The 20,147-nt window shown below is 40.3% G+C and overlaps 1 protein-coding gene across 1 annotated transcript in view; it reads left to right on the top strand.

Moving 5' to 3' along the window:
* ANO4 (anoctamin 4) overlaps positions 1-20,147 on the top strand; it is a 411,426-nt gene that overhangs the window by 298,027 nt on the left and 93,252 nt on the right. Inside the window, 1 exon segment of the mRNA XM_017887290.1 lies at positions 9,915-10,021. Coding sequence (XP_017742779.1) covers positions 9,915-10,021 — 107 coding nt within the window.

Below are 20,147 nucleotides of genomic sequence, written 5' to 3' on the forward strand. Positions count from 1 at the left end.
CATTTTGATGCTGTTGTTTTGCGCTATCTTTGTTCTTTGAGAGTTCCTACGGTTATTTAAACGTACACACCCACTATGCATGTTACTATCATTTTCATGGGATTTTGAGAGAGACAGAAAAATTGTATGCAAATATTTAATTTTCCATCTTTACTTGGAAGCTCAAGAGCAAGTGTTTCTTAATTTGTATTTAACACTTAGATAACAAAGATGATATCATGAAGTACAATTAGAAATGGCCATTTGTATAAGGAAAATGACTCACAATCCTTTACATTTCAGTAACCTGTCACCCTGATCTAAAAAAGAGGCTTTAAAATCTTTACCAAATAGTCAGAACTTTCAATATTATATATTTGGCCTAGCAATCTTCTCATCTTTTTACTCGTAAAATATCTACTCAAGATTAGAAGTTAGATATTGTGCTGCAGTTGCCTAAGGCCCAGAAAACTCTCAAAATAGGCCTTGTCACATAAAAAATTAATTGATTGCTTGGTTCCTACTTAGATTTTCATTAATTTGAGGACATAATATAAGTGACAGTTAACTGTATCACCTTTGCTTCTCCTTGTTAAAAAAGAAATACCTATTTAAAAGTCTAATTAAGAAAGTTTCCTGAAATATTTATTTTTAAGGCATTAACCTTCCCTTATTGTATTATGGAATAATACAACTTTAAACATCAGAAAAGACTGGTATGTTGGTTATCTGTTGCTACATAACAATCTACTACAAAACTTACTGACTTAAAACAACAAACATTTTATTTGCTTATTATTCTTTTGTTTTAGCAATTCGTGCTAGATTCAGCTGGGAAGTTCTTCCACTGCTTTCACCTGGAGTCAACATGTGGCTGGAGTTGTCCCTTTGCTCAATGAACTGGACAGTCCAAAATGGTCTCTCTCTGTCATTCACATAGCTGGGGGATGCTGCCAGCTCTTGGCTGCATTTCTGTCTGCATATGGCTCATCTTCAAAGAGGCTCATTTGGGCTTCTTTACCCTAGCAGCCTTGGGGCAGCATTCCAAGTGGGTAAGAATGGAAGCTGCAGAGCCTATGCCAAAAAATCATGGAAATTACTTCTGCCATATTCTGTAGATTAAAGCCATTCACAAATCCAGCCCAGATAAAAGAGGTAGAGAGGTAGAGTCTACCTCTTGATAAAAGGAGCAAGAAATTCACATCCCAAAGGAGTGTATATAGATAGGAGGAATCGTGGCTTTTTTTGTTTGTTTGTTTGTTTGTTTGCAATCTACCACAGACTACTGTCTGGCTGAAACTTATTCACATTTTTTCCACATATACTATCATTCCCATCCCAGGATCTCCATGGATCTCCTCCCAATATTGCATCAGGTTCAAAGTCTTGGATCTCATGTTCTGCATCAAGTGAGTTGAGGGTGAAAACCCTTGGCTACAACTCCTCAGGTGTACACTCTTTGTGAACCAGAGACCTGTGAATGTAAAAGATAAGTTACCTGCTCCCTACAACTCCAACACATAGTGATGGAACAGGGGCAGAATAATTGCAATAGGCACTGCCATTCAACATGGGGAACAACAGGAAGACTGTAGCAGTCACTCATTCACATTAATCTGAAACTCAGCTGGGCACATGCTTCAGGCTCCTTCACTCCGGGGGCAAAAAACTCACCTTGATTAGTTATCTGTTTCTGTTTCCTACTTTGCCACATGCCTTAAATTTTTAGATTCACGGATGTCAATAATGTAACTATAATTCTAAAATAATTGTAGTTACCCCTTCCTCCTGAAGTTTTTAACCATGTAGATTTTCATACCTTTGAGAATCCTTGTTTGTTTGGCCCACCTCAGAAATTCCATAATACATGTAAAAAAACAAATTGAAAAACCATCTTCCTTGCCTTTATTTCCCCAAAAGTAGTACCACATACAAAGCATCATCATAAAATGATACTGATTCTGAGAATCTTCAAATTAGAAAAAAAAGTTAAAATTTATCTATAATATAACCTGACAATTTCTGGAACACCCAGTGGTTCTCTATGGGGATCACATGATTTACTTATTTCCTTGGGGCCTAGAGTAGAGCATGAGACAAACCAAGCCCTGCCCTCACAGAGCTTACAGTCTGCAGGGGGAGAGGGACAGACAACAAAAATGTAGACACATCCCCACCTCATCCCAGCTCTATTTTTAAAAATTTTAGAGAGTAAAACATAAGAGAATAAAACAGGGTGATGGAAGAGAGAGACAGAATGAGTGAGAGAGAAAGAGAGATTATTGGGGCAGGAGAGTGACTATCTTAGCTAGGATGATGAAGAAGTGACATTTAATTTGAGACCAAAATGTTGGGAAGAAACAAGTTGTGTAAGAATCTGAGAAAAGCATGATCAAAAGCCTGGGCAATAACAGTCTGGGTTTGTTTGTTCAGGGTCAGAAAACAAGTTCAATGTTGCTTGTTTACAGTGAGCAAAGGGAAGAAGAGAGGAGATAGGGTCATTGGTGTGGGCAGGAGCCATGAAGGACTGTGTGGAAAGGTGAAGTCATTGCAGAGTTTTAAGTGGAAAAGGATAAGATTTTATTCATTTTTTTAAAAAATCATTGTGGTTGCTGTGTAGAGGATGGACAAAAGAAAGAGTGAAATTAGATGGTACAGTTAGGAGGCTATTGTAGTAGTCCTAGAAACAACTTTGAAGTAGGAGGGTGAGAAAGGGTCAGATTCAGGATAATATTTGGGAAGAGGAGCCCAGAGACCTTGATGGATTGGATTTTGGCCTTGAGAGAGAGGGTCAACGATGCATCTCAAGTTTGTGACTTGTGAAATTGGGTGCACTTCAGTTCTGTGTTTTCACTTGTATTTTAGGTTCAAGGGTACCTCTGGAGAAAAGGGAACTCTCATACCCTGCTGGTGGGAATGTAAAGTAGTTCAGCCATTGTGTAAAACAGTTTGGCGATTTCTCCAAGCATTTAAAACATAACTACCATTTGACCCAGCAGTGCCTTTTTTTAATATGGAAAAGCCTAGGGGAAGAACAGGTTTTTCCTTTATAAGAGTCCAGGTCAAAAGTGCTGTTTTAGAAATATTTGGTTTGAGATTTTTCTTAGACATCAAAGCAAGATGTCAAACAGGCAGTTGAATGTGGGAGTTCAGTTATTTACCAGCAAGGCTTTATGACCCACCTCAATACTTTATAGTCTCACTTTGTGACTGTCTAGCCCTGTCCTTGGGTAACTAAGACATGGTGACCCTCATTTCCTGACAAGTAGACATTCAATGAATTCCCCAAGGGCACACAGCTAAAGTGGAAGAGCAGGACTTGAACCAGGTCTTCTGGCAACCTACACATAGTCTTGTAGGGCACTGCTCACCCTCCTCTACTCTCCTGCTTGTTGTAATCAAGGGGAGAGGCAGGGTAAAGATACCATTCTGGAGTCAGTGGGTGTGCCACATCCTCAAAGTGTCACCCCTGACTTAGGCAATTGTTTATCTGTGCTGTTCATATAGTGTCCACCAGCTACAAGTAGCTACTTAAATTTAAATTTTAATCAATTAAAATTAAACTAAGTTAAAATTCACTTTGTTACTTTTACTAGTCACAGTTCAAGTGCTCAATAGCTACATGAGTGTCATATTGGATAGCACAGATAAAGAAAATTTTCATGATCTCAGAAATTTCTATTAAACAGTGCTGGAGTCTAGATTAATCTAAAGTTCCCTTCAGTTATATTAATTTGTGAAGAAAGTGTAGTCTTATCCTCAAAGCTGTGATCTAAGGGGAAAGTTTAGGAAAAAAAGAAAGTTACCTACTTTAAAATTAGCATATTTTATAATAAGCTGATTTTAGATCCAGCATTAATGAGCACCTTTCCCCAGCTCACACCCTTGAATATTTGTGTGTTTCTCATGTTATCTATTAAGAGTATAGGTTCCTCTGAGGAGGGAAACTAGGTTTTTTTCACCTTGCATTCCCCTCTCTGTAAATCTGTAACACCCATGTCCATATTATACACATCCTCAATACATACTGCTTTGCACAGAACCAACATAATATTTACTTGCTAAATGATCCAGCATATCACAGCATTTTACAACGTTACTGTGGACAGTTTCCCACAGGAAGAACCTATCAATCAGAGAGCAAAAAAACTCCAGGAGGTCTGTAGCTAAAACCCAATTGCATGGCATATTTGTTTCTCATTTCTCCCTTCCTAGCAAAAGGGATATTGGGACCTCTATCTTCCACCACCCTGGGTGAAAACGAACCGGTTGCTCACTACCCCAGAAAGCAGAAAGGTCGAGCTTAGAGGGGAGTCAGTGGGAGGTTCAGGCCCTGGTCTGCCCATTACTTCGTGAGCAGGCCAGCAAGGTCTTCCTCACAGGGTGCGATGGAGGCATGCAGAAAGCCCTTCACACACACATGCATGCAGGCAGACCTGGGCCCCTTGAAGTTCCCTTCACAAACACAGGAGAAGATTTGGAGCAAAACAGATGGTTTCTGAATTCCTCCTTGACACTTGCTGGTTGTGTGTCTTTGAGCAAATTATATTAGCCCTTCAAAGTAGCAGGATAAGGAGATGTGTGGATATAGGCCTTGATCACAGAGTTAATGCTACACCCTTTCAGCAGTTTATTCCCCTCCTCACCGAATTTCAGGGGGAACGTGAGAGCAAACCTAGAACAGAAGTGTGCTTTCCTTTTAATTTTTCTTTTTAAAAATATTTCAAATGTTTTTTAAGAGGCAGAATCTCACTCTGTCACCCAGGCTGGAGTGTTGTGTTCATAGCTCACTACACTCTCTAACTCCTGGGCCTAAGGGATTGCCCTGCGTCAGCCTCCTGAGGAGCTGGGACTACAGGTTCACACCACCACACCCAGCTAATTTTTTTTTTTAATTTTTTGTAGAGATGAAGTCTTACTATGTTGCCCTGGTCTTGAACTTTTGGCTTCAAGCGGTCCTCTTGCATTTGCCTCCCAAAGTGCTGGGATTGCAGGCATGAGCTACTGCACCCAGCCAAAAATTGTAGTTTTTTTAATGTCTAATAGTACTTACACATGGGAAAAATTTCCTAAGTATGTACAATGAAGTTTCCCTCCTGCCTATCCAGCCACCCAGTTTTCCCCAGAGGCAACCAATGTTTCCTGAGGTGTATGTGTCCTCCCATGGTCAATCTGTGCGTGCACAAGCAAATATGTCTATCAGCATATTCATTTGCATGTACTTCCTAACATGTGCACATTTTCCTCTGACACAAATAACTCTGTGACTGTTTTGAACCTTTTCTCCCTGTCCTGTCTTAGAGATTTTTTTTAGATCTATACCAAGGGCCCTTAATCTATTTACAGGTGCAGAATATTCCACTGTAGAGTTGTACCATAATTTTCTTATCCTATCCCCCACTGATTAATTATTTAGGTTATTTCCAGGCTTTTGCTATTATAACCCATGCCATAATGAACATTGTTGTACATCTGTCACTTTGTACATGGGTAAGTATATTTGTAGAACACATTTCTAAAATAAAAGGAATCCCTAGATTAGATGGTATGTAGTGAAGATATATATGTAGTTTTGACAGACCTGACCAAATGGCCCTAAAGATTTGTATGTTTGCTATCCCCCCAGCAATGCATGGGAGTGGATATGAGTTTCCAAGCTAATGTGAAGTCCTGCTCAGAGACTGAGAACCAAGTCTCATGTTTGCCAGAGTTGCTTAGCTTACATTGTGTACATGAGGGGGTGGGGGATATGTGTGTGTATGAGAGAGAGACTTCATTTGGAGAAAGCTGTGGCTAAGTGTGAGAACCATGATATGGGAAATCGTCACTGTTCCTTCTCATAATCCTCCAGTTTGAAAGAGTGACCCACAAAATGAAAGTGCTCTACACTCCGCAGGAAGATCCTTAGACATGCAGTGTGAAGGCAGTAGTTCAGCTGATAGCTAGAAGAGATGGCAAGAGCAAGAGCAGAGACCAGGATTATAAGAAGATGAGATTTAGTCTTATAGCTCCTGTGTTAGGCCATTTGCATTGCTATAAAGGAATACCTGAGACTGGGTAGTTTATAAAGAAGGGAGGTCTATTTTGGCCACAGTTATGTAAGCCTGTACAGGAAGCATAGCACCAGAATCTGCTCTTGGTGAGGACTTAGGAAGCTTCCAATCGTGTTGGAAGGTGTAGAGGGAGCAAGCATGTCAGATGGCAAGAGTGGCAGCAAGGTGAAGGTGGGGCAGAGGGGAAGTGGGGAGCCATACTCTTGTAAACAACCAGCTCTTACATAACTACCAGAGTGAGAACTCACTCATTGCCATGGGGGTGGCACCAAGACATTCGTGAGAGATCCACCCCCATGAATCAAACACCTCCCACCAGACCCCACCTCTAACACTGGGGATTCCATTTCAAAATTAGTTTTGGAGGGAGCAAACATCCAAACTATATCAGTTGCCAGCATTAGCTAGTGTTCTTCAGATGGTCAACTCATCTGATCCAACTTTAAGTGTTTCTCATGTGCTAAGCCCTTTACCTGTGCTGAAAATGCAGAGATGAGCATGGCCAGTTTCTGCCCTCAAGAAACTCATTCAAGGAAGTGGGCCATGTGGGCAGACGGCTTTCATAGAATGTGATAGAAACTACAGCAATTATGACAGCTAACTCTGAGAACATCTTCAATGCCAGTCAGTGGGCTCGGCACTACTTGTCATCTCACTACAACAGTAGCCCTGTGAAGGTGATTACAGTGTTATCCCTATTTCACAGAAGAGGAAACCAAGACTCAGAAAAGTTGAGGGGTAGCCCTGAAACCACATCATAGGTGGCACTACTGGAGTATATGCTGAGGTCTGTCTGACTTCAGAGCATTGAGATGAATCAGAGATGATGTTGAGCATACCCAAAGCTAAAAGTCCCTCCTCCTCTTCCACCAGTGGTTCTTTGCTTCCTTCTCTTTTTATTGCATCACATTAATTGTTCTCATGCTGCTAATAAAGACACACTCAAGACTGGGTAATTTATAAAGAAAAGGAAGGTTAATGGACTCACAGTTCCACATGGCTGCAGAGGCCTCACAATCATGGTAGAAGATGAAGGAGGAGCAAAGGCACATCTTCCATGGTGGCAGGCAAGAGAGATCATGTACAGGGGAACTGCCTTTATAACACCATCAGATCTCATGAGACTTACTATCATGAGAGCAGCACTGGAAAAACCTGCCCCCATGATTCAATTACCTCCCACCAGATCCCTCCCATGACACATGGGGATTATGGGAACTACGATTCAAGATGGGTGTGGGGACACAGCCAAACCATGTCAAGCACCACACTGCATTTCAGAGCGAGGGCATGGAAGTCAAGCCAGAGCCTCTGGGGAAGATATGGTCTGAGCTGAGGTTTAGAAACAAATGAATAAAAACGTGGAAACGAGCAATCTGGACAGAGAAACTCTCAGCTGACCTCCAGGAAACCCAGCCTCCAGGCCTCAGGAAGTAGCTGGCAAACAGAGGCAGGCAAGCAAGCAGAGTGGCCACAGGGTCAGCCTTTGGAGCCATACTGCCTGAGTTCAAATGCTGGCTTGGCCCCTTTTTAGCTCGGTGACGTTGGGTGCATCACTTAACCTCTCTGATTCCTCACCTGTGAAATGTGGCTAATAAGTACTTCCCTTATGGGTTGAAATAGGGATTGAATGAGTTCCTGTATTGAGACTGTTTAGAATAGTGTCTGGCACGTGCCCTGTGTGTTTATTCCTCTACAAAACCTCCAGGTTCCAGGTACAGCTTAGATGTAAGGAAAAGAAAAACAAAAATGTGAAGCTTGTCTGTGGTACTTATTATAGAGAACAGTTACATGTGCTCAGAAAATGTAATGCGATGCTATAAAAAGAGAAGGAAGCAGAAAACCATGTAATGGAGGAGGGACATGCGCTTTTGGCCTTGAATTTTCTTGTCAAGCATAGTTGTGCTTATCAGCTTTCAGTTGTCATCTAGAATTGTGAGTCAAAATGGGCTTTTTTATTTGTTGTCTATTTCTTTATGACATCTTTACTTGGTATTAAAATGTAATGGCCTGTCTCAAATCAGATGAAAAAGCAGAGGAGGATAAAATACAAAGAAACACATTCAATGAGACTCTTGCTTTTCTTCTCTTCCTCTTTGATGCTATGAAATGTTTTCAGAAAACCTGAGAGATAAATATCAGATAAATGCTGCAGCATCCTCATTTACCCACACAGCGTTTATCACTCATCCACCAAGTCAAATTACCTTTCTCCAAGAGCAGTATTCGGTAAGAGAATCCAAGAGAAGTAAAAGTGAAAGAAAAATACTTCAATAAATCAGTTCTCGTGATTTACTTTTTGTCTCTATATTCCCTGGCCTTTCTCTCCTTTATCTGTTATCCCAGAGTCACATTTCCAGCCCTGTTTCCAAACGAAACCCCATGCTTGGACCAGTCTTTCTCGAGCCCAATTTTTTCTCTTCCTCTTATTATTTGAACAACTCCTGAGAATTCATCTCCTTGAAGAAAAACATTTAATAGCAAATTCCCCATCATAAATTACCATGACCCTCACATACCTGTGTATCAGCCACTCACTGGATCCCTGGGCTACAGAAGTTATGATTCAGGCTTTTGTCCTGAGTGAGCTCATGGTCTTACATGGTAGGAAAGGCATGCAGAAGGAGGTTGACCTTGCCTTTCTCTGCCATACACTCATGTTCATTTCCTTGATGCTCTCACTTCCCCAATTGACTAACCTTCTCAAGGACAAGGATTTTATTTGTTTTGTTGACCATTGTATAATTAGTACCTTAAGGGAGTGTCCTCAGTAAACATTTGATGAACAAATGAAAACAAATAAAATACAATATAGAATGATCAGTAAATTGATGTGCTTGCAAAATAAAGAATAGCACAAAGGAAGGAGTAACTGAATGCTTTGGGGGACAGAAGTACAGTTGGAGGGGTGGGGAGACTTTTTGGAGGAGGTGACTTCTGAGCTGAATGTTGGGGATAATGCCTACATTTATATGCCTTTGCATGATGTCCAGCTTATAGGAAGTGCCCAAGGAGTTTGCTGAGTTGATAAACTTTGTAATTTATGAAGGAGTCATAGATACAGCATCTCTAATACTCTACCATTTTTTGCAATCCTAACAAGGGGAGACATGGCAATTTCATGCTGGATTATGTAGCTCTGGAAGCTCTGCTACCTAGAAAACCTCTTAGTAAGGTACAAGCACCTACTGGAAAGCTATGTATGTATGTGTGTGTGTGCACACACACACATGCACACACACACATCACACACATACCTGCACATGCACCCTTGACAAAGTAGACTGGCTGGGGCAGTTGCTGGGAGACAAATCAATCTTAAGTGTGTGCTTTAGAGGAAAGATCCCATTCACGAAAGAACATGGAAAAGGTAAGGATAGAGATGATTTCCAGAGGCTGGCCTCTCACCTCACCTGTGAGCCAGACCACAGCTCATTACCTAACTCCTATATCCACCACCCAAGCGAGTTTTATATCTTAAAATTTCTGAAAATTCATTGATTATGCCATGGGAGAGGCTAAGGTAGAAGAGAAGAGGAGAGAAAACAAAATGAATTTTAGTTGAATTTATATAATGACCTTACTGAGAAAAAAACAAGATACAAGACCTAAACGTGCTATTAGTTTATTTTTAGGTTTCTTAATTTTGTTTAGCTCCAGCTCCTTCCTGACATGAATGATGTTCATGCTGAAAACCAAAACTACTCGTACCTGTGAGCCTACTCTCCTGGTGTGATCTGTGGCTCCCTCAGGCTGTTCCAGACACACCCTGTCTATGACTGATTGAAAACATCTGCATCTGAGCAACACCAAATTATAACAAAAATTAGATCCATCATCTCCAGTTAATTCTCAACTTGTGTTTTTAATATATGTGTGCAGCTTCATCATACACAACAAGGAAACGTTCTTCAACAATGCCACAAGAAGTAGAATCGTGCATCACATTTTACAAAGAATAAAATATGAAGAAGGAAAAAATAAGATTGGTAAGTAGTATATTAGTATAACAAACTACATTTGGCATTTGGGAATTACAGACTTTTTCCCTTGGTTTTATTAAGCTTGTATCAATTCTAGCAATGCTTGTCACTTATAAAACCCCTAACTAATCCTTTGATGAATAATTCACAGTGTAAAATCTTCATCGCATCCTTAAATACCTTCTTTAAATAGCATGTCGTCTCATTTGTCTAAGATCATGGAGAAATTCTCTCATTTTAGAAAATGTTGTGTGCCAGGCACTGAACTAGATGTTGGGGAGATAAGCGTAGTTCTGTTCTGGAGCTTGTGTTCAAGAAATTAAAAGCAGACAATAAACAAATAAGTAAATACAATAACTAACATAAAGAAATTAAACTGGATGATGATACAGAAATAGGCTGGCAAAAGGTAGGAGTTAGTTCAAGCTGAGATTTGATGATGAGAGCAAGCATCACTGAGAAGCTGAAATTTGAACTGAGACCTGAACGCTGGGGAACCAGTGTGGGAAGATGGAGGGGTAGGGTGTTCCATGCAGAGGGACCTGTAAGCATGGAGATGAGCTGTCCCACATAAGCAACTTCTTCAGTCATCTCCTCCGTTAAATAGCCTCCACCATATATATTTTAGGCATTTTTATGAGAATGTGTCCATATTATATTATACATTTCCTGCCTTGTTAAACAGATTATTATATATCAGGAAGGGTTGGGTGGCTTTGTTTTTATCTCTTTTTCTAGCAAGTTTTTTTATCAATAGTTTTAATAATGACCTATATCAGTCAGGGTCTAATCAGGAGACAAAAGCACAAGTAAATTGAACAGAGGAAGTTTTATATAAGTAATTAACTATGACAGGGGATTTGAATAATGGAGGGTTGGCTAGTCAAGGGTAAGAATAACTCTAAAGAATAGAGAAGTAGCAGATATTAGGAGCAGCTACCACCCCTGAGAAGACTCCTTCCTACAGTGCTAAGCTGCAGATCCTGCTGGAAGAGGTACAGCCATGGCAGTGCAGTTTGCTGGGGGCTCTAGAAATCTGCCCTCTGGAGTACTGGGGGAAGCTGCCTGGAGTGGCTCCAGGGAAGTCATTCTTTGGGAGTTGCTACATCAGCAGCACTACTCTGTGAAGCCCCCCGAGAGAATACTGGAAATCTGCCTTTGGGGAGTACCGTGTGTTTCCAGCCACCACACACTGCAGGAGCTGGGTACTATAGAAGTATGTGCCGCAGAACCCTGCTGAGGTATCATACTGGTATCAGGAAGAGAAACCCCTTCCTCCTCCAGTGTCCCTCCCAGTGCCTTCTGCTGGCAAAGCTTAACGTTGAATCAGCTGTTAAAGGAGAAATAGTTACAAGGTCCAGCTCCATTATTGCAAAGCAGGCAATGAAGTTGCATTTGGAGCTGAGGGGAAATAAGTTAATACCTGGTGCATAGCCCAGATGACCTGTTCATCAAGCTTTCAGGTAGGGTGAAACTAGAAGATTGCATTAAATGACAAGACTCAGTAGCTGGCACTCAGCCAAATCCAGCAAGGTGACATTTAATAATTTTGCATTGACCATTTCTAATGTGTATTTTCTTTTTCTTTCAATCTTTTAAAAAATATTTACTAATTCAATGAAAATGTTATTTAAACATGCATTTGGTAATTAATGAGATTTGAGATTTTGTCAAATTTTTATTTTATTCATTTACATTTGTTTGAATAGAAAAGGAAGTACATAGAATATTACATTAACATAACTAAAAAATTTTAAAAATAATTTTTAATGTAAAGTCTTACAGTCAAATTTAGCGAAACAACTACCTTGGTACACTGTGGGAGAAATGTTGCTCAACATCATAAGAGGAACAGATTTGGGAGTTGAGCTGAATGCAAGCTTGGTGTGAGTCACCAGCATAATGAAACTGCCAAAAACAAAAAAAAACAAAAAAAAAAACCCGCCTACTTTGATCGCAAGCTGCATACATTAAAATATAACATGGAGAAATAGATAGCTTCCTAGTCCAGATCTGATTACAAATGGAATATTATGTTTTGTGAGAGTCAATGTTTGGGGGTATGGTGAAGTCAAACCTGATTTAGGTCTTTCTTCACTTTGATGGATTGTAGTTAAACTTTCAGTAAAGTCTTCCGTGACCATTCCAACTTGAATGAATTCTTCCCTCTTCTGAATTCCTGTGGCAACTATTTTTGGAGTCTATTTGATAGTTAGTCATATACAACTCTTCTTTTGTTGTCTTGAATTACATTCAATGACATGAAAATCTACCACATAAAGAGAACCACTCATAACATTTGCATACTGAATAATTTAAATGTTACCTTGGTTACTTTTTTATCTTAATTTCTTATTCATTCATACAGTTTTTAGAAACAAACTTAGGATGTGCTATGCATCCTTTTTATCGTACTTTTTTAACATCGTGCCATAAGCATACTAGAAAGTAAGTGAGTGAAAGTGAAGTTATTATTGCAGTAGCTGTTCTGAATCATTTCATAAAATGCAAATAACTCCAAATGGCATCTTCACTAATAATGGTATTATTTGCAATACACCTCATGACTTTTTTTTTTTTTTTTTTTTTTTTTTGAGATGGAGTCTCGCACTGTCACCCAGGCTGGAGCGCAGTGGTGGGATCTCGGCTCACTGCAACCTCTGCCTCCCAGGTGCAAGTGATTCTCCTGCCTTAGCCTCCCGAGTAGCTGGGATTACAGGTGCCTGCCACCACACCCGGCTGATTTTTGTTATTTTTAGTTGAGATGGGATTTCATTATGTTGGCCAGACTGATCTCGAACTCCTGATCTCGTGATCCGCCTGCCTTGGCCTCCCAAAATGACTCTTTATAAGACACTAGTGTATTGAGAATCTGCAGCTGAATGCTGCTCATCTAGATAACAAGATCCTTAACTGTAAATAAGCTACCTTATTTATCTTTATATCATCACTGCCTGGCACAGTGCCTGGCATATAGTGGGAGTTCAATAAAGTCATGCTGAATGGAAATTGTGCCTAATTTTGCATATCAAAATGTGTGCTGCTTTTATAAGCAAAAGAAGGACAGAGACAGTGATTTTTAAATTTTCTGAAGAAGCACAGGAAGTGTAGTATTTTGCTAGTCAGAAATGGTCTTTATAAAAGTTTCTTTCATTTGATGAAATAAGGCGTTTTCTATTCAAAGACCTCCGTGTTTTGAAAATTGGTAATAGGCCAGGCCCACTGGCTCACACCTGGAATCCCAGAAATTTGGGAGGCTGAGGCAGGAGGATTTCTTGAGCCAAGAGTCTGAAACCAGCCTGAGCATAATCCTGTCTACAAAAAAATACAAAAAATTACCCAGGTGTGGTGGTGAGTACCTGTAGTCCCAGCTATCAGGAGACTGAGATGGGGGATAACTTGAGCCTGGGAGGTCAAGGCTGCAGTAAGCTGAGACTGTGCCACTGCACTCCAGCCTGGGCAACAGAGTGGGAGTCTGCCACAACAAAGAAAAAGAAAAGAAAGAATAAAAGAAAATTGGTAATGATGAACTGGAATCATATCTAATTAGAAATAACCAATCAGAAAGTAAGTTATTAACCCACAACCAAGCATTATGCTGAAAAACATGGAGTAAAGCTACAAATGGTCTGTTGATTCAATATTTCATTGTCATATTTGGTTTTGTAAATAAAAGAAACATGTTACAAGAAATTTTAATTTCTTGATGGAACTAATGTTTATCCAGTATTATTTTTTGCCTGAAACTCTTTCTGAAAGTGGCATCTTGCACGAGCCAACATCGATTTGAAATAACGTGAAAATACTGATTTGTAAACATGATTCATAAGGATATTTTAGTGGAATATAAACTGCCACTATATAAGTTTTTCAGCTTCACTCTGAATTTATTACAACTGTAAAAATCAAACCTGGTAAAACCCACTTTCAAAATAGAGCAATATGATAGCTCAACAAAGATTTATTTAACAATATGGGTGCCTACAATAAATCTTGAAATTGATTCATATTTTTGAATTTGGTGCTTAGAGGAGAAATTAGTAAAGTGAAAAATACTTCAAATATTGCTACTTTCTCACTTTGCAGGACTTTGATAAATTATGATAAACTTATAAAAGTTATCATCCGAGGCCAGGCATGTTGGCTTATGCCTGTAATCCCAGCACTTTGGGAGGCCAAGGCAGGTGGATCACTTGAGGTCAGGAGTTCGAGATCAGCCTGACCAACGTGGTAAAACTCCATCTCTACTAAAAATACAAAAACTAGCTGAGCATGGTGGCATGCACCTGTAATCCCAGCTACTTGGGAAGCTGAGGCATGAGAATTGCTTGAACCCTGGAGGCAGAGGTTGCAGTGAGCCAAGATCGTACCGCTGCACCCCAGCCTGGGCAAGAGTGAGACTCTATCTCAAAAAAAAAAAAAAAAAAAAAAGTTATCATGCGAGTCTCTTATTAGGTCCCTGTGAATCCTATTTTTTCTAATATCTGGGATGTTTGAAAGTTATTAATGAGATATGTGGAATTCTCAATAGAGACTCCAGAGAATCAAAGCTTTCTATGTAATCATTCATTACAAAGGTATTTATTGGGGCCTCTGATGCGTTAGACAAACTATAAGGCCTTGTGATATTTGTATTTCAAATGCTTTTCTTGGATATTTAGTATTAATGTCAAGCATCTTAAAACATATTAATGTGTTACTATAATTAAAATCATCCACATATTGATTGATCCTCCATCAATGAAAAGTGAATCAGTGCATGTGCCATTTTCCAGTTAGGCTAAACCTCTAGATTCTGGTAAGGATCTAAAGCATGGGTAGCATTCCTCTCAAGCCACTTGAGAAACATCATTATGATCATCTTCTCTGAGGTGTATTTTAGGAAGTAGCATAATTCTTGATCTGAAAGGAGCTTTAAAGATCAACACGTTAAACTTCCACTTCTGGCCAAGATGGAGCGACAGGCACAAGATTGACTCTCCCATGGGAAACAATCACAAAAGAAAAAACAGACAAAATGTATGAAACAACTATTTTCAAGATACCGAATATTTGGGCGACCCAAAACAAGGATCTCTGAGAGACAGAAAACAAATGAAATGAGCCCTGCTGGACCCCATCTTAACACCTTGACATAGTTTCTAGACAGCACCATGAAAAGCAAGAATGTAGGCAGGACCTGAAAGACTCTTAAGTTGAGAAGTTGTTGCTAGAAGTTGGGAAACAAAGGCAGCTGGAGTTCACAGAAAGAAGTATCAGAAAGCAAAGAACTGCACAGAGCTCGAACCTCGAAGATCTGCAGAGGTCTCCCTCAAGTATTCAGCAAGTGCTGATCAATGCATACATGTCAGGAGAATACACAAGGCCAGAGAAAGAATCATCCAAAAGAATTTCTGGTAAGACTGGAACACCTCATAATTCACAGAGCAATGAGGAGAATACTCAGAAAAGTCTTTCCTCCTGGAAACATAAAGAAAATTTAGCAAATAAAGTTTAATAATGTATAACAAGGATAATACATCATGACCAAGTAGGATTTATCCTGGACTACAAGGTTGGCTTAGTATATGAAAATCAATCAATATAATTCACCATAGTAGCAAACTAAAAAATAAAAACCATATGATCATGTTTACGAACATGGGAAAAGCATTTCACAAAGTTCAACATCCATTACAGATAAAAACTCAGCAAACTACTAATAGAAATTATCTTCCTCAACCTCATAAAATACATCTATGAAATACTTATAGTTAAAATTATACTTAATGATAAAAGACTGAATGTTTTCCTCCTAAGATAATGAATGGCACAAGTGTGTCTGCACTTACCACTTGTATTCATTTTACTATCTGGTGAAATAATATAAAAAGAGTTAAAACTGTCCTTATCACTTTGGGAGGCCGAGATGGGCGGATCACAAGGTCAGGAGATCGAGACCATCCTGACCTACACGGTGAAACCCCATCTCACTAAAAAATACAAAAAACTAGCTGGGCGAGGTGGCGGGCGCCTGTAATCCCAGCTACTCGGGAGGCTGAGGCAGGAGCATGGCGTAAACCCGGGAGGCGGAGCTTGCAGTGAGCTGAGATCCGGTCACTGCACTCCAACCTGGGCGACAGAGCGAGACTCCGTCTCAAAAAAAAAAAAAAAGTCCTTATAATCAGATGACATGATCGTCTATAAAGAAACTCACAATGGAATCCATAAAAAGGAACTAATAAGTGAATGTAGCTAGGTTGCAAAAAATGAGATTGATATAAAAACTCAATTGTATATCTGTCAATCTGCAACAAACAGTGAGAAACTGAGATTTTAAAAAAATCACTTATAATTAGCCCCAAATATGAAATACTAAATACTTAAGGATAAATCAAACAAAAGATACTTAAGAATTATACACTGAAAACTACAAAACATTGCTGAGATAAATTTAAGAAGACCTAATAAATGGAAAGATATACCATGTTTATTAGTCAGAAGACTCAATATTGTTAAGACGTCAGTCTTAACAAATTGATCTATAGATTCAGTGCAATCCAGTCAAACTCCCAGAGGGTGTTTTATGTGTGCATATGTGAAAATTGACAAATGAATTAAAAAATTTATAGGAACGTAAAGGGACCTAGAATAGCCAAAACAACTCTGAAAAAGAACAAAAAGTCAAGTCTTTGACTTGAGACGAAGGGTCAAAGTCAATTCAGTGGGTAAAGAATTGACTTTTCAACATGTGATACGGAAACAATTCAAACCCATGTGCAAAAAATGAATTTGGGAAAACTCATATAAAAAAGTTAACTCAAATGGATTATAGTTCAAAGTGTACAATTTAAAACCATAAAAATTCCAGGAGTAAATAGAAAATCTTTGTTATCTTGGGTTAGTCAAGGATTTCTTAAAGATAGTAAAAGCACAATTCATAAAAGAAGAAGAAAATGGATAACCTCGACTTCAAAATTAAAACTTCCCTTTTCAAATGATGTTTTCAAGAGAATGAAAAGAAGGGTGGGGCCAAGATGGCTGACTAGAAACAGAACTGATCAGAGGTTTCTATCAAAAAGAACCATCATTAGTGTGTGAATCCTTCATTGGCAACCAAGGTATCCAGGTTCTCTCATCAGAGCTGACTAGGTGGCTGAACTTGATCCACAGAGGGGAAGGAAGGTGCAGCGGCCCACCTGAGAGCCACACGGGCCAGGGGAGCCCCCATCCCCCAGCCAAGGGAGGCAGTGAGTGAGTGTGCTACTCAGCGGGGGAAACCGTGCTTTATTCCATGGAACTGTGCAACCCATGAATTGGAAGATACCACTCAGGAACCCATGCCACTGGGACCTAGAATGCCAACCCTGGAGCCGCACAGAGATTCTCAACAACCTCTCAGCTGGAATCTGCCTAACCCTGGGGAGCTCCTGGAAGGAGGGGTGACCAGCACCACAGCTGCTGCTGCCTGCTGCCTAAGCCATTTGAGCTCCTTGGGGGAGGGGCAGCAGCCAGCACTGGGACTCATAACTACCTAATAAGCTAAGCTGTCTGTGTGGGGAAAGGGTGGCATCCATCTCTATAGCTCCAGACCATGCTTTTCCCCTGCTAGAGCCAGGTAGGCTGGATGGCTTGGTCCCCAAGAGTGGTCCGCCACAGCCCAACACACTGGGTGTGGCAGACTGCAACCAGAGTGCCTCTTCAGGCCTGACCCTGACATATCCTTCCTCACTTCATGTATGGTGGGGCTTCCCTACAGGAACTCCAACAATTCCAGCCAGAGGCTCAGGGACAGAACCTGGATCTCCCTGGGCCTGAGCCCCTAGCAAGAGGAATGGCCACAGTCTCTGCAGACCAGCAGACTTAGCCCAGATTGCCCCCCAGCAAGGCACACTGCCTCCACCAAGGGACAGTCAAAATGCTTCGTTAAATGGGTCCCATTTCCCTTGCCACCAAAATGGGTGAGACCTTCCAACAGAGTTGTCAGACACCCTGTACAGGAGTGATCCTACTGGCATCAGGTTGGAGCCTGTCCAGGTCAGAGATCCCCGAAGAAGGAGCAGGCACCCATCTTTGCTGTTCTCCAGCCTCCTTGAGTGACATCTCCAGGTGCAGGAGTGAACCAGATAAATAGGGCCCAAAGTGAACCCCTGGCAAACCACAGCAGCCCTACAGAGGAGGGACCTGACCAGTGAAAGAAAAACAAACAGAAAGCAACAGCAACAGCACCAATAACAAAAGAAGTCCTCACAAAAACTCCATTCAATAGTCAGCAGCCTCCAAGATCAAAACTAAACAAACTTACAAAAATGAGAAAGAATCAATGAAAATATGCTGAAAACCCAAAAGGACAGAGTTCCTCTTCCCCTCCAAGTGATTGGAACGACTCTCTGGCAAGGGCACAGAACTGGATGGAAGATGAGATGGACAAACTGACAGAAGTAGGCTTCAGAACATGGGTAATAAAAAACTCCACTGAGCTAAAGGAGCATGTTCTAACCCAATGCAAAGAAGCTAAGAACCTTGAAAAAAGGTTACAGGAACTGCTAACTAGAGAGAGTTTAGAGAGGAACATAAATGAACTGATGGAGCTGAAAAACACAGTATAAGAACTTTGTGAAGCATACGCAAGTATCAATGGCTGAACTGACCAAGAGGAAGAAAGGATATCAGAGTTTGAAGACCACCTCACTGAAATAAAGCATGCAGACAAGATTAGAGAAAAAAGAATAAAAAGGAACAAACAAAACCTCCAAGAAATATGGGACTTCATAAAAAGACCGAACCTGCAATTAACTGGAGTACCACCTGAAGCAGACGTGAAGAATGGAAACAAACTGGAAAACAAACTTCAGGATATTATCCAGGAGAACTTCCCTAACCTAACAGGCCAACATGCAAATCCAGGAAATACAGAGAACACCACTAAGGTACTCCACAAGATCAACCCCAGGAAACATAATCATCAGATTTTCCAAGGTCAAAATTAAGTAAAACATGTTAAGGGCAGCCAGAGAGAAAGGTCAGGTCACCTACAAAGAAAAGCCCATCAGACTAACAATGGACCTCTCAGCAGAAACTCTACAGGCCAGAAGAGATTGGGGGGCCAGTATTCAACATTCTTAAAGAAAATAATTTTCAACCCAGAATTTTATATCCAGCCAAACTAAGTGTCATAAGTGAAGGAGAAATAAAATCCTTTCCAGAAAAGCAAATGCTGAGGGATTTGTTACCCCCACGCTGGCCTTGCAAGAACTCCTGAAAGAAGCACTAAATATGCAAAGGAAAAACTGGTACTAGCGACTGCAAAAATACACCAAAATGTAGAGACCAATGACACTATGAAGAAACTGCATCAACTAGTGTGCAAAATAACCAGATGGCGTCATGATGACAGGATCGAGTTCACACATAACAATACTAAGCTTAAATGTAAATGAGCAAAATGCCCCAATTAAAAGACGCAAACTGGAAAATTGGATAGAGTCAAGACCCTTTGGTGTGCTGTATTCAGGAGCACCATCTCAAGTGCAAAGACCCACATAGGCTCAAAATAAAGGATGGAGGAAATTTTACCAAGCAAATGGAAAGCAAAAAAAAAAAAAGCAGGGGTTGCAAACCTCATCTCTGACAAAACAGACTTTAAACCAATGAAGTTCAAAAAAGACAAAGAAGATCATTAAATAATGGTAAACAGAACAATTCAACAAGAAGAACTAACTATTGGCTGCGCACAGTGGCTCACACCTATAATCCCAGCACTTTGGGAGGACGAGGCAGGTGAATCATGAGGTCAGGAAATCAAGACCATCCTGGCCAACATGGTGAAACCCCATCTCTACTAAAAATACAAAAATTAGCTGGGCATGGTGGCATGTGCCTGTAATCCCAGCTACTCAGGAGACTGAGGCAGGAGAATTGCTTGAACCCGGGAGACGGAGATTGCAGTGAGTCTAGATCACGCCACCGAACTCCAGCCTGGCAAAAGAGCAAGTCTGCATCTCAAAACAAAACAAAACAAAACAAAACAAAAATGAGTTAACTATTCTAAACTTATATGCACCCAATACAGGAGCACCCAGATTCATAAAACAAGTTCTTAAGAGACCTACAAAGAGACTTAGACTCCCATGCAATAATAGTGAGAGACTTT

Source organism: Rhinopithecus bieti, unplaced genomic scaffold (assembly GCF_001698545.2).
Source record: "Rhinopithecus bieti isolate Rb0 unplaced genomic scaffold, ASM169854v2 scaffold_15133, whole genome shotgun sequence".
In the NCBI taxonomy this organism is placed as follows: Eukaryota; Metazoa; Chordata; class Mammalia; order Primates; family Cercopithecidae; genus Rhinopithecus; species Rhinopithecus bieti.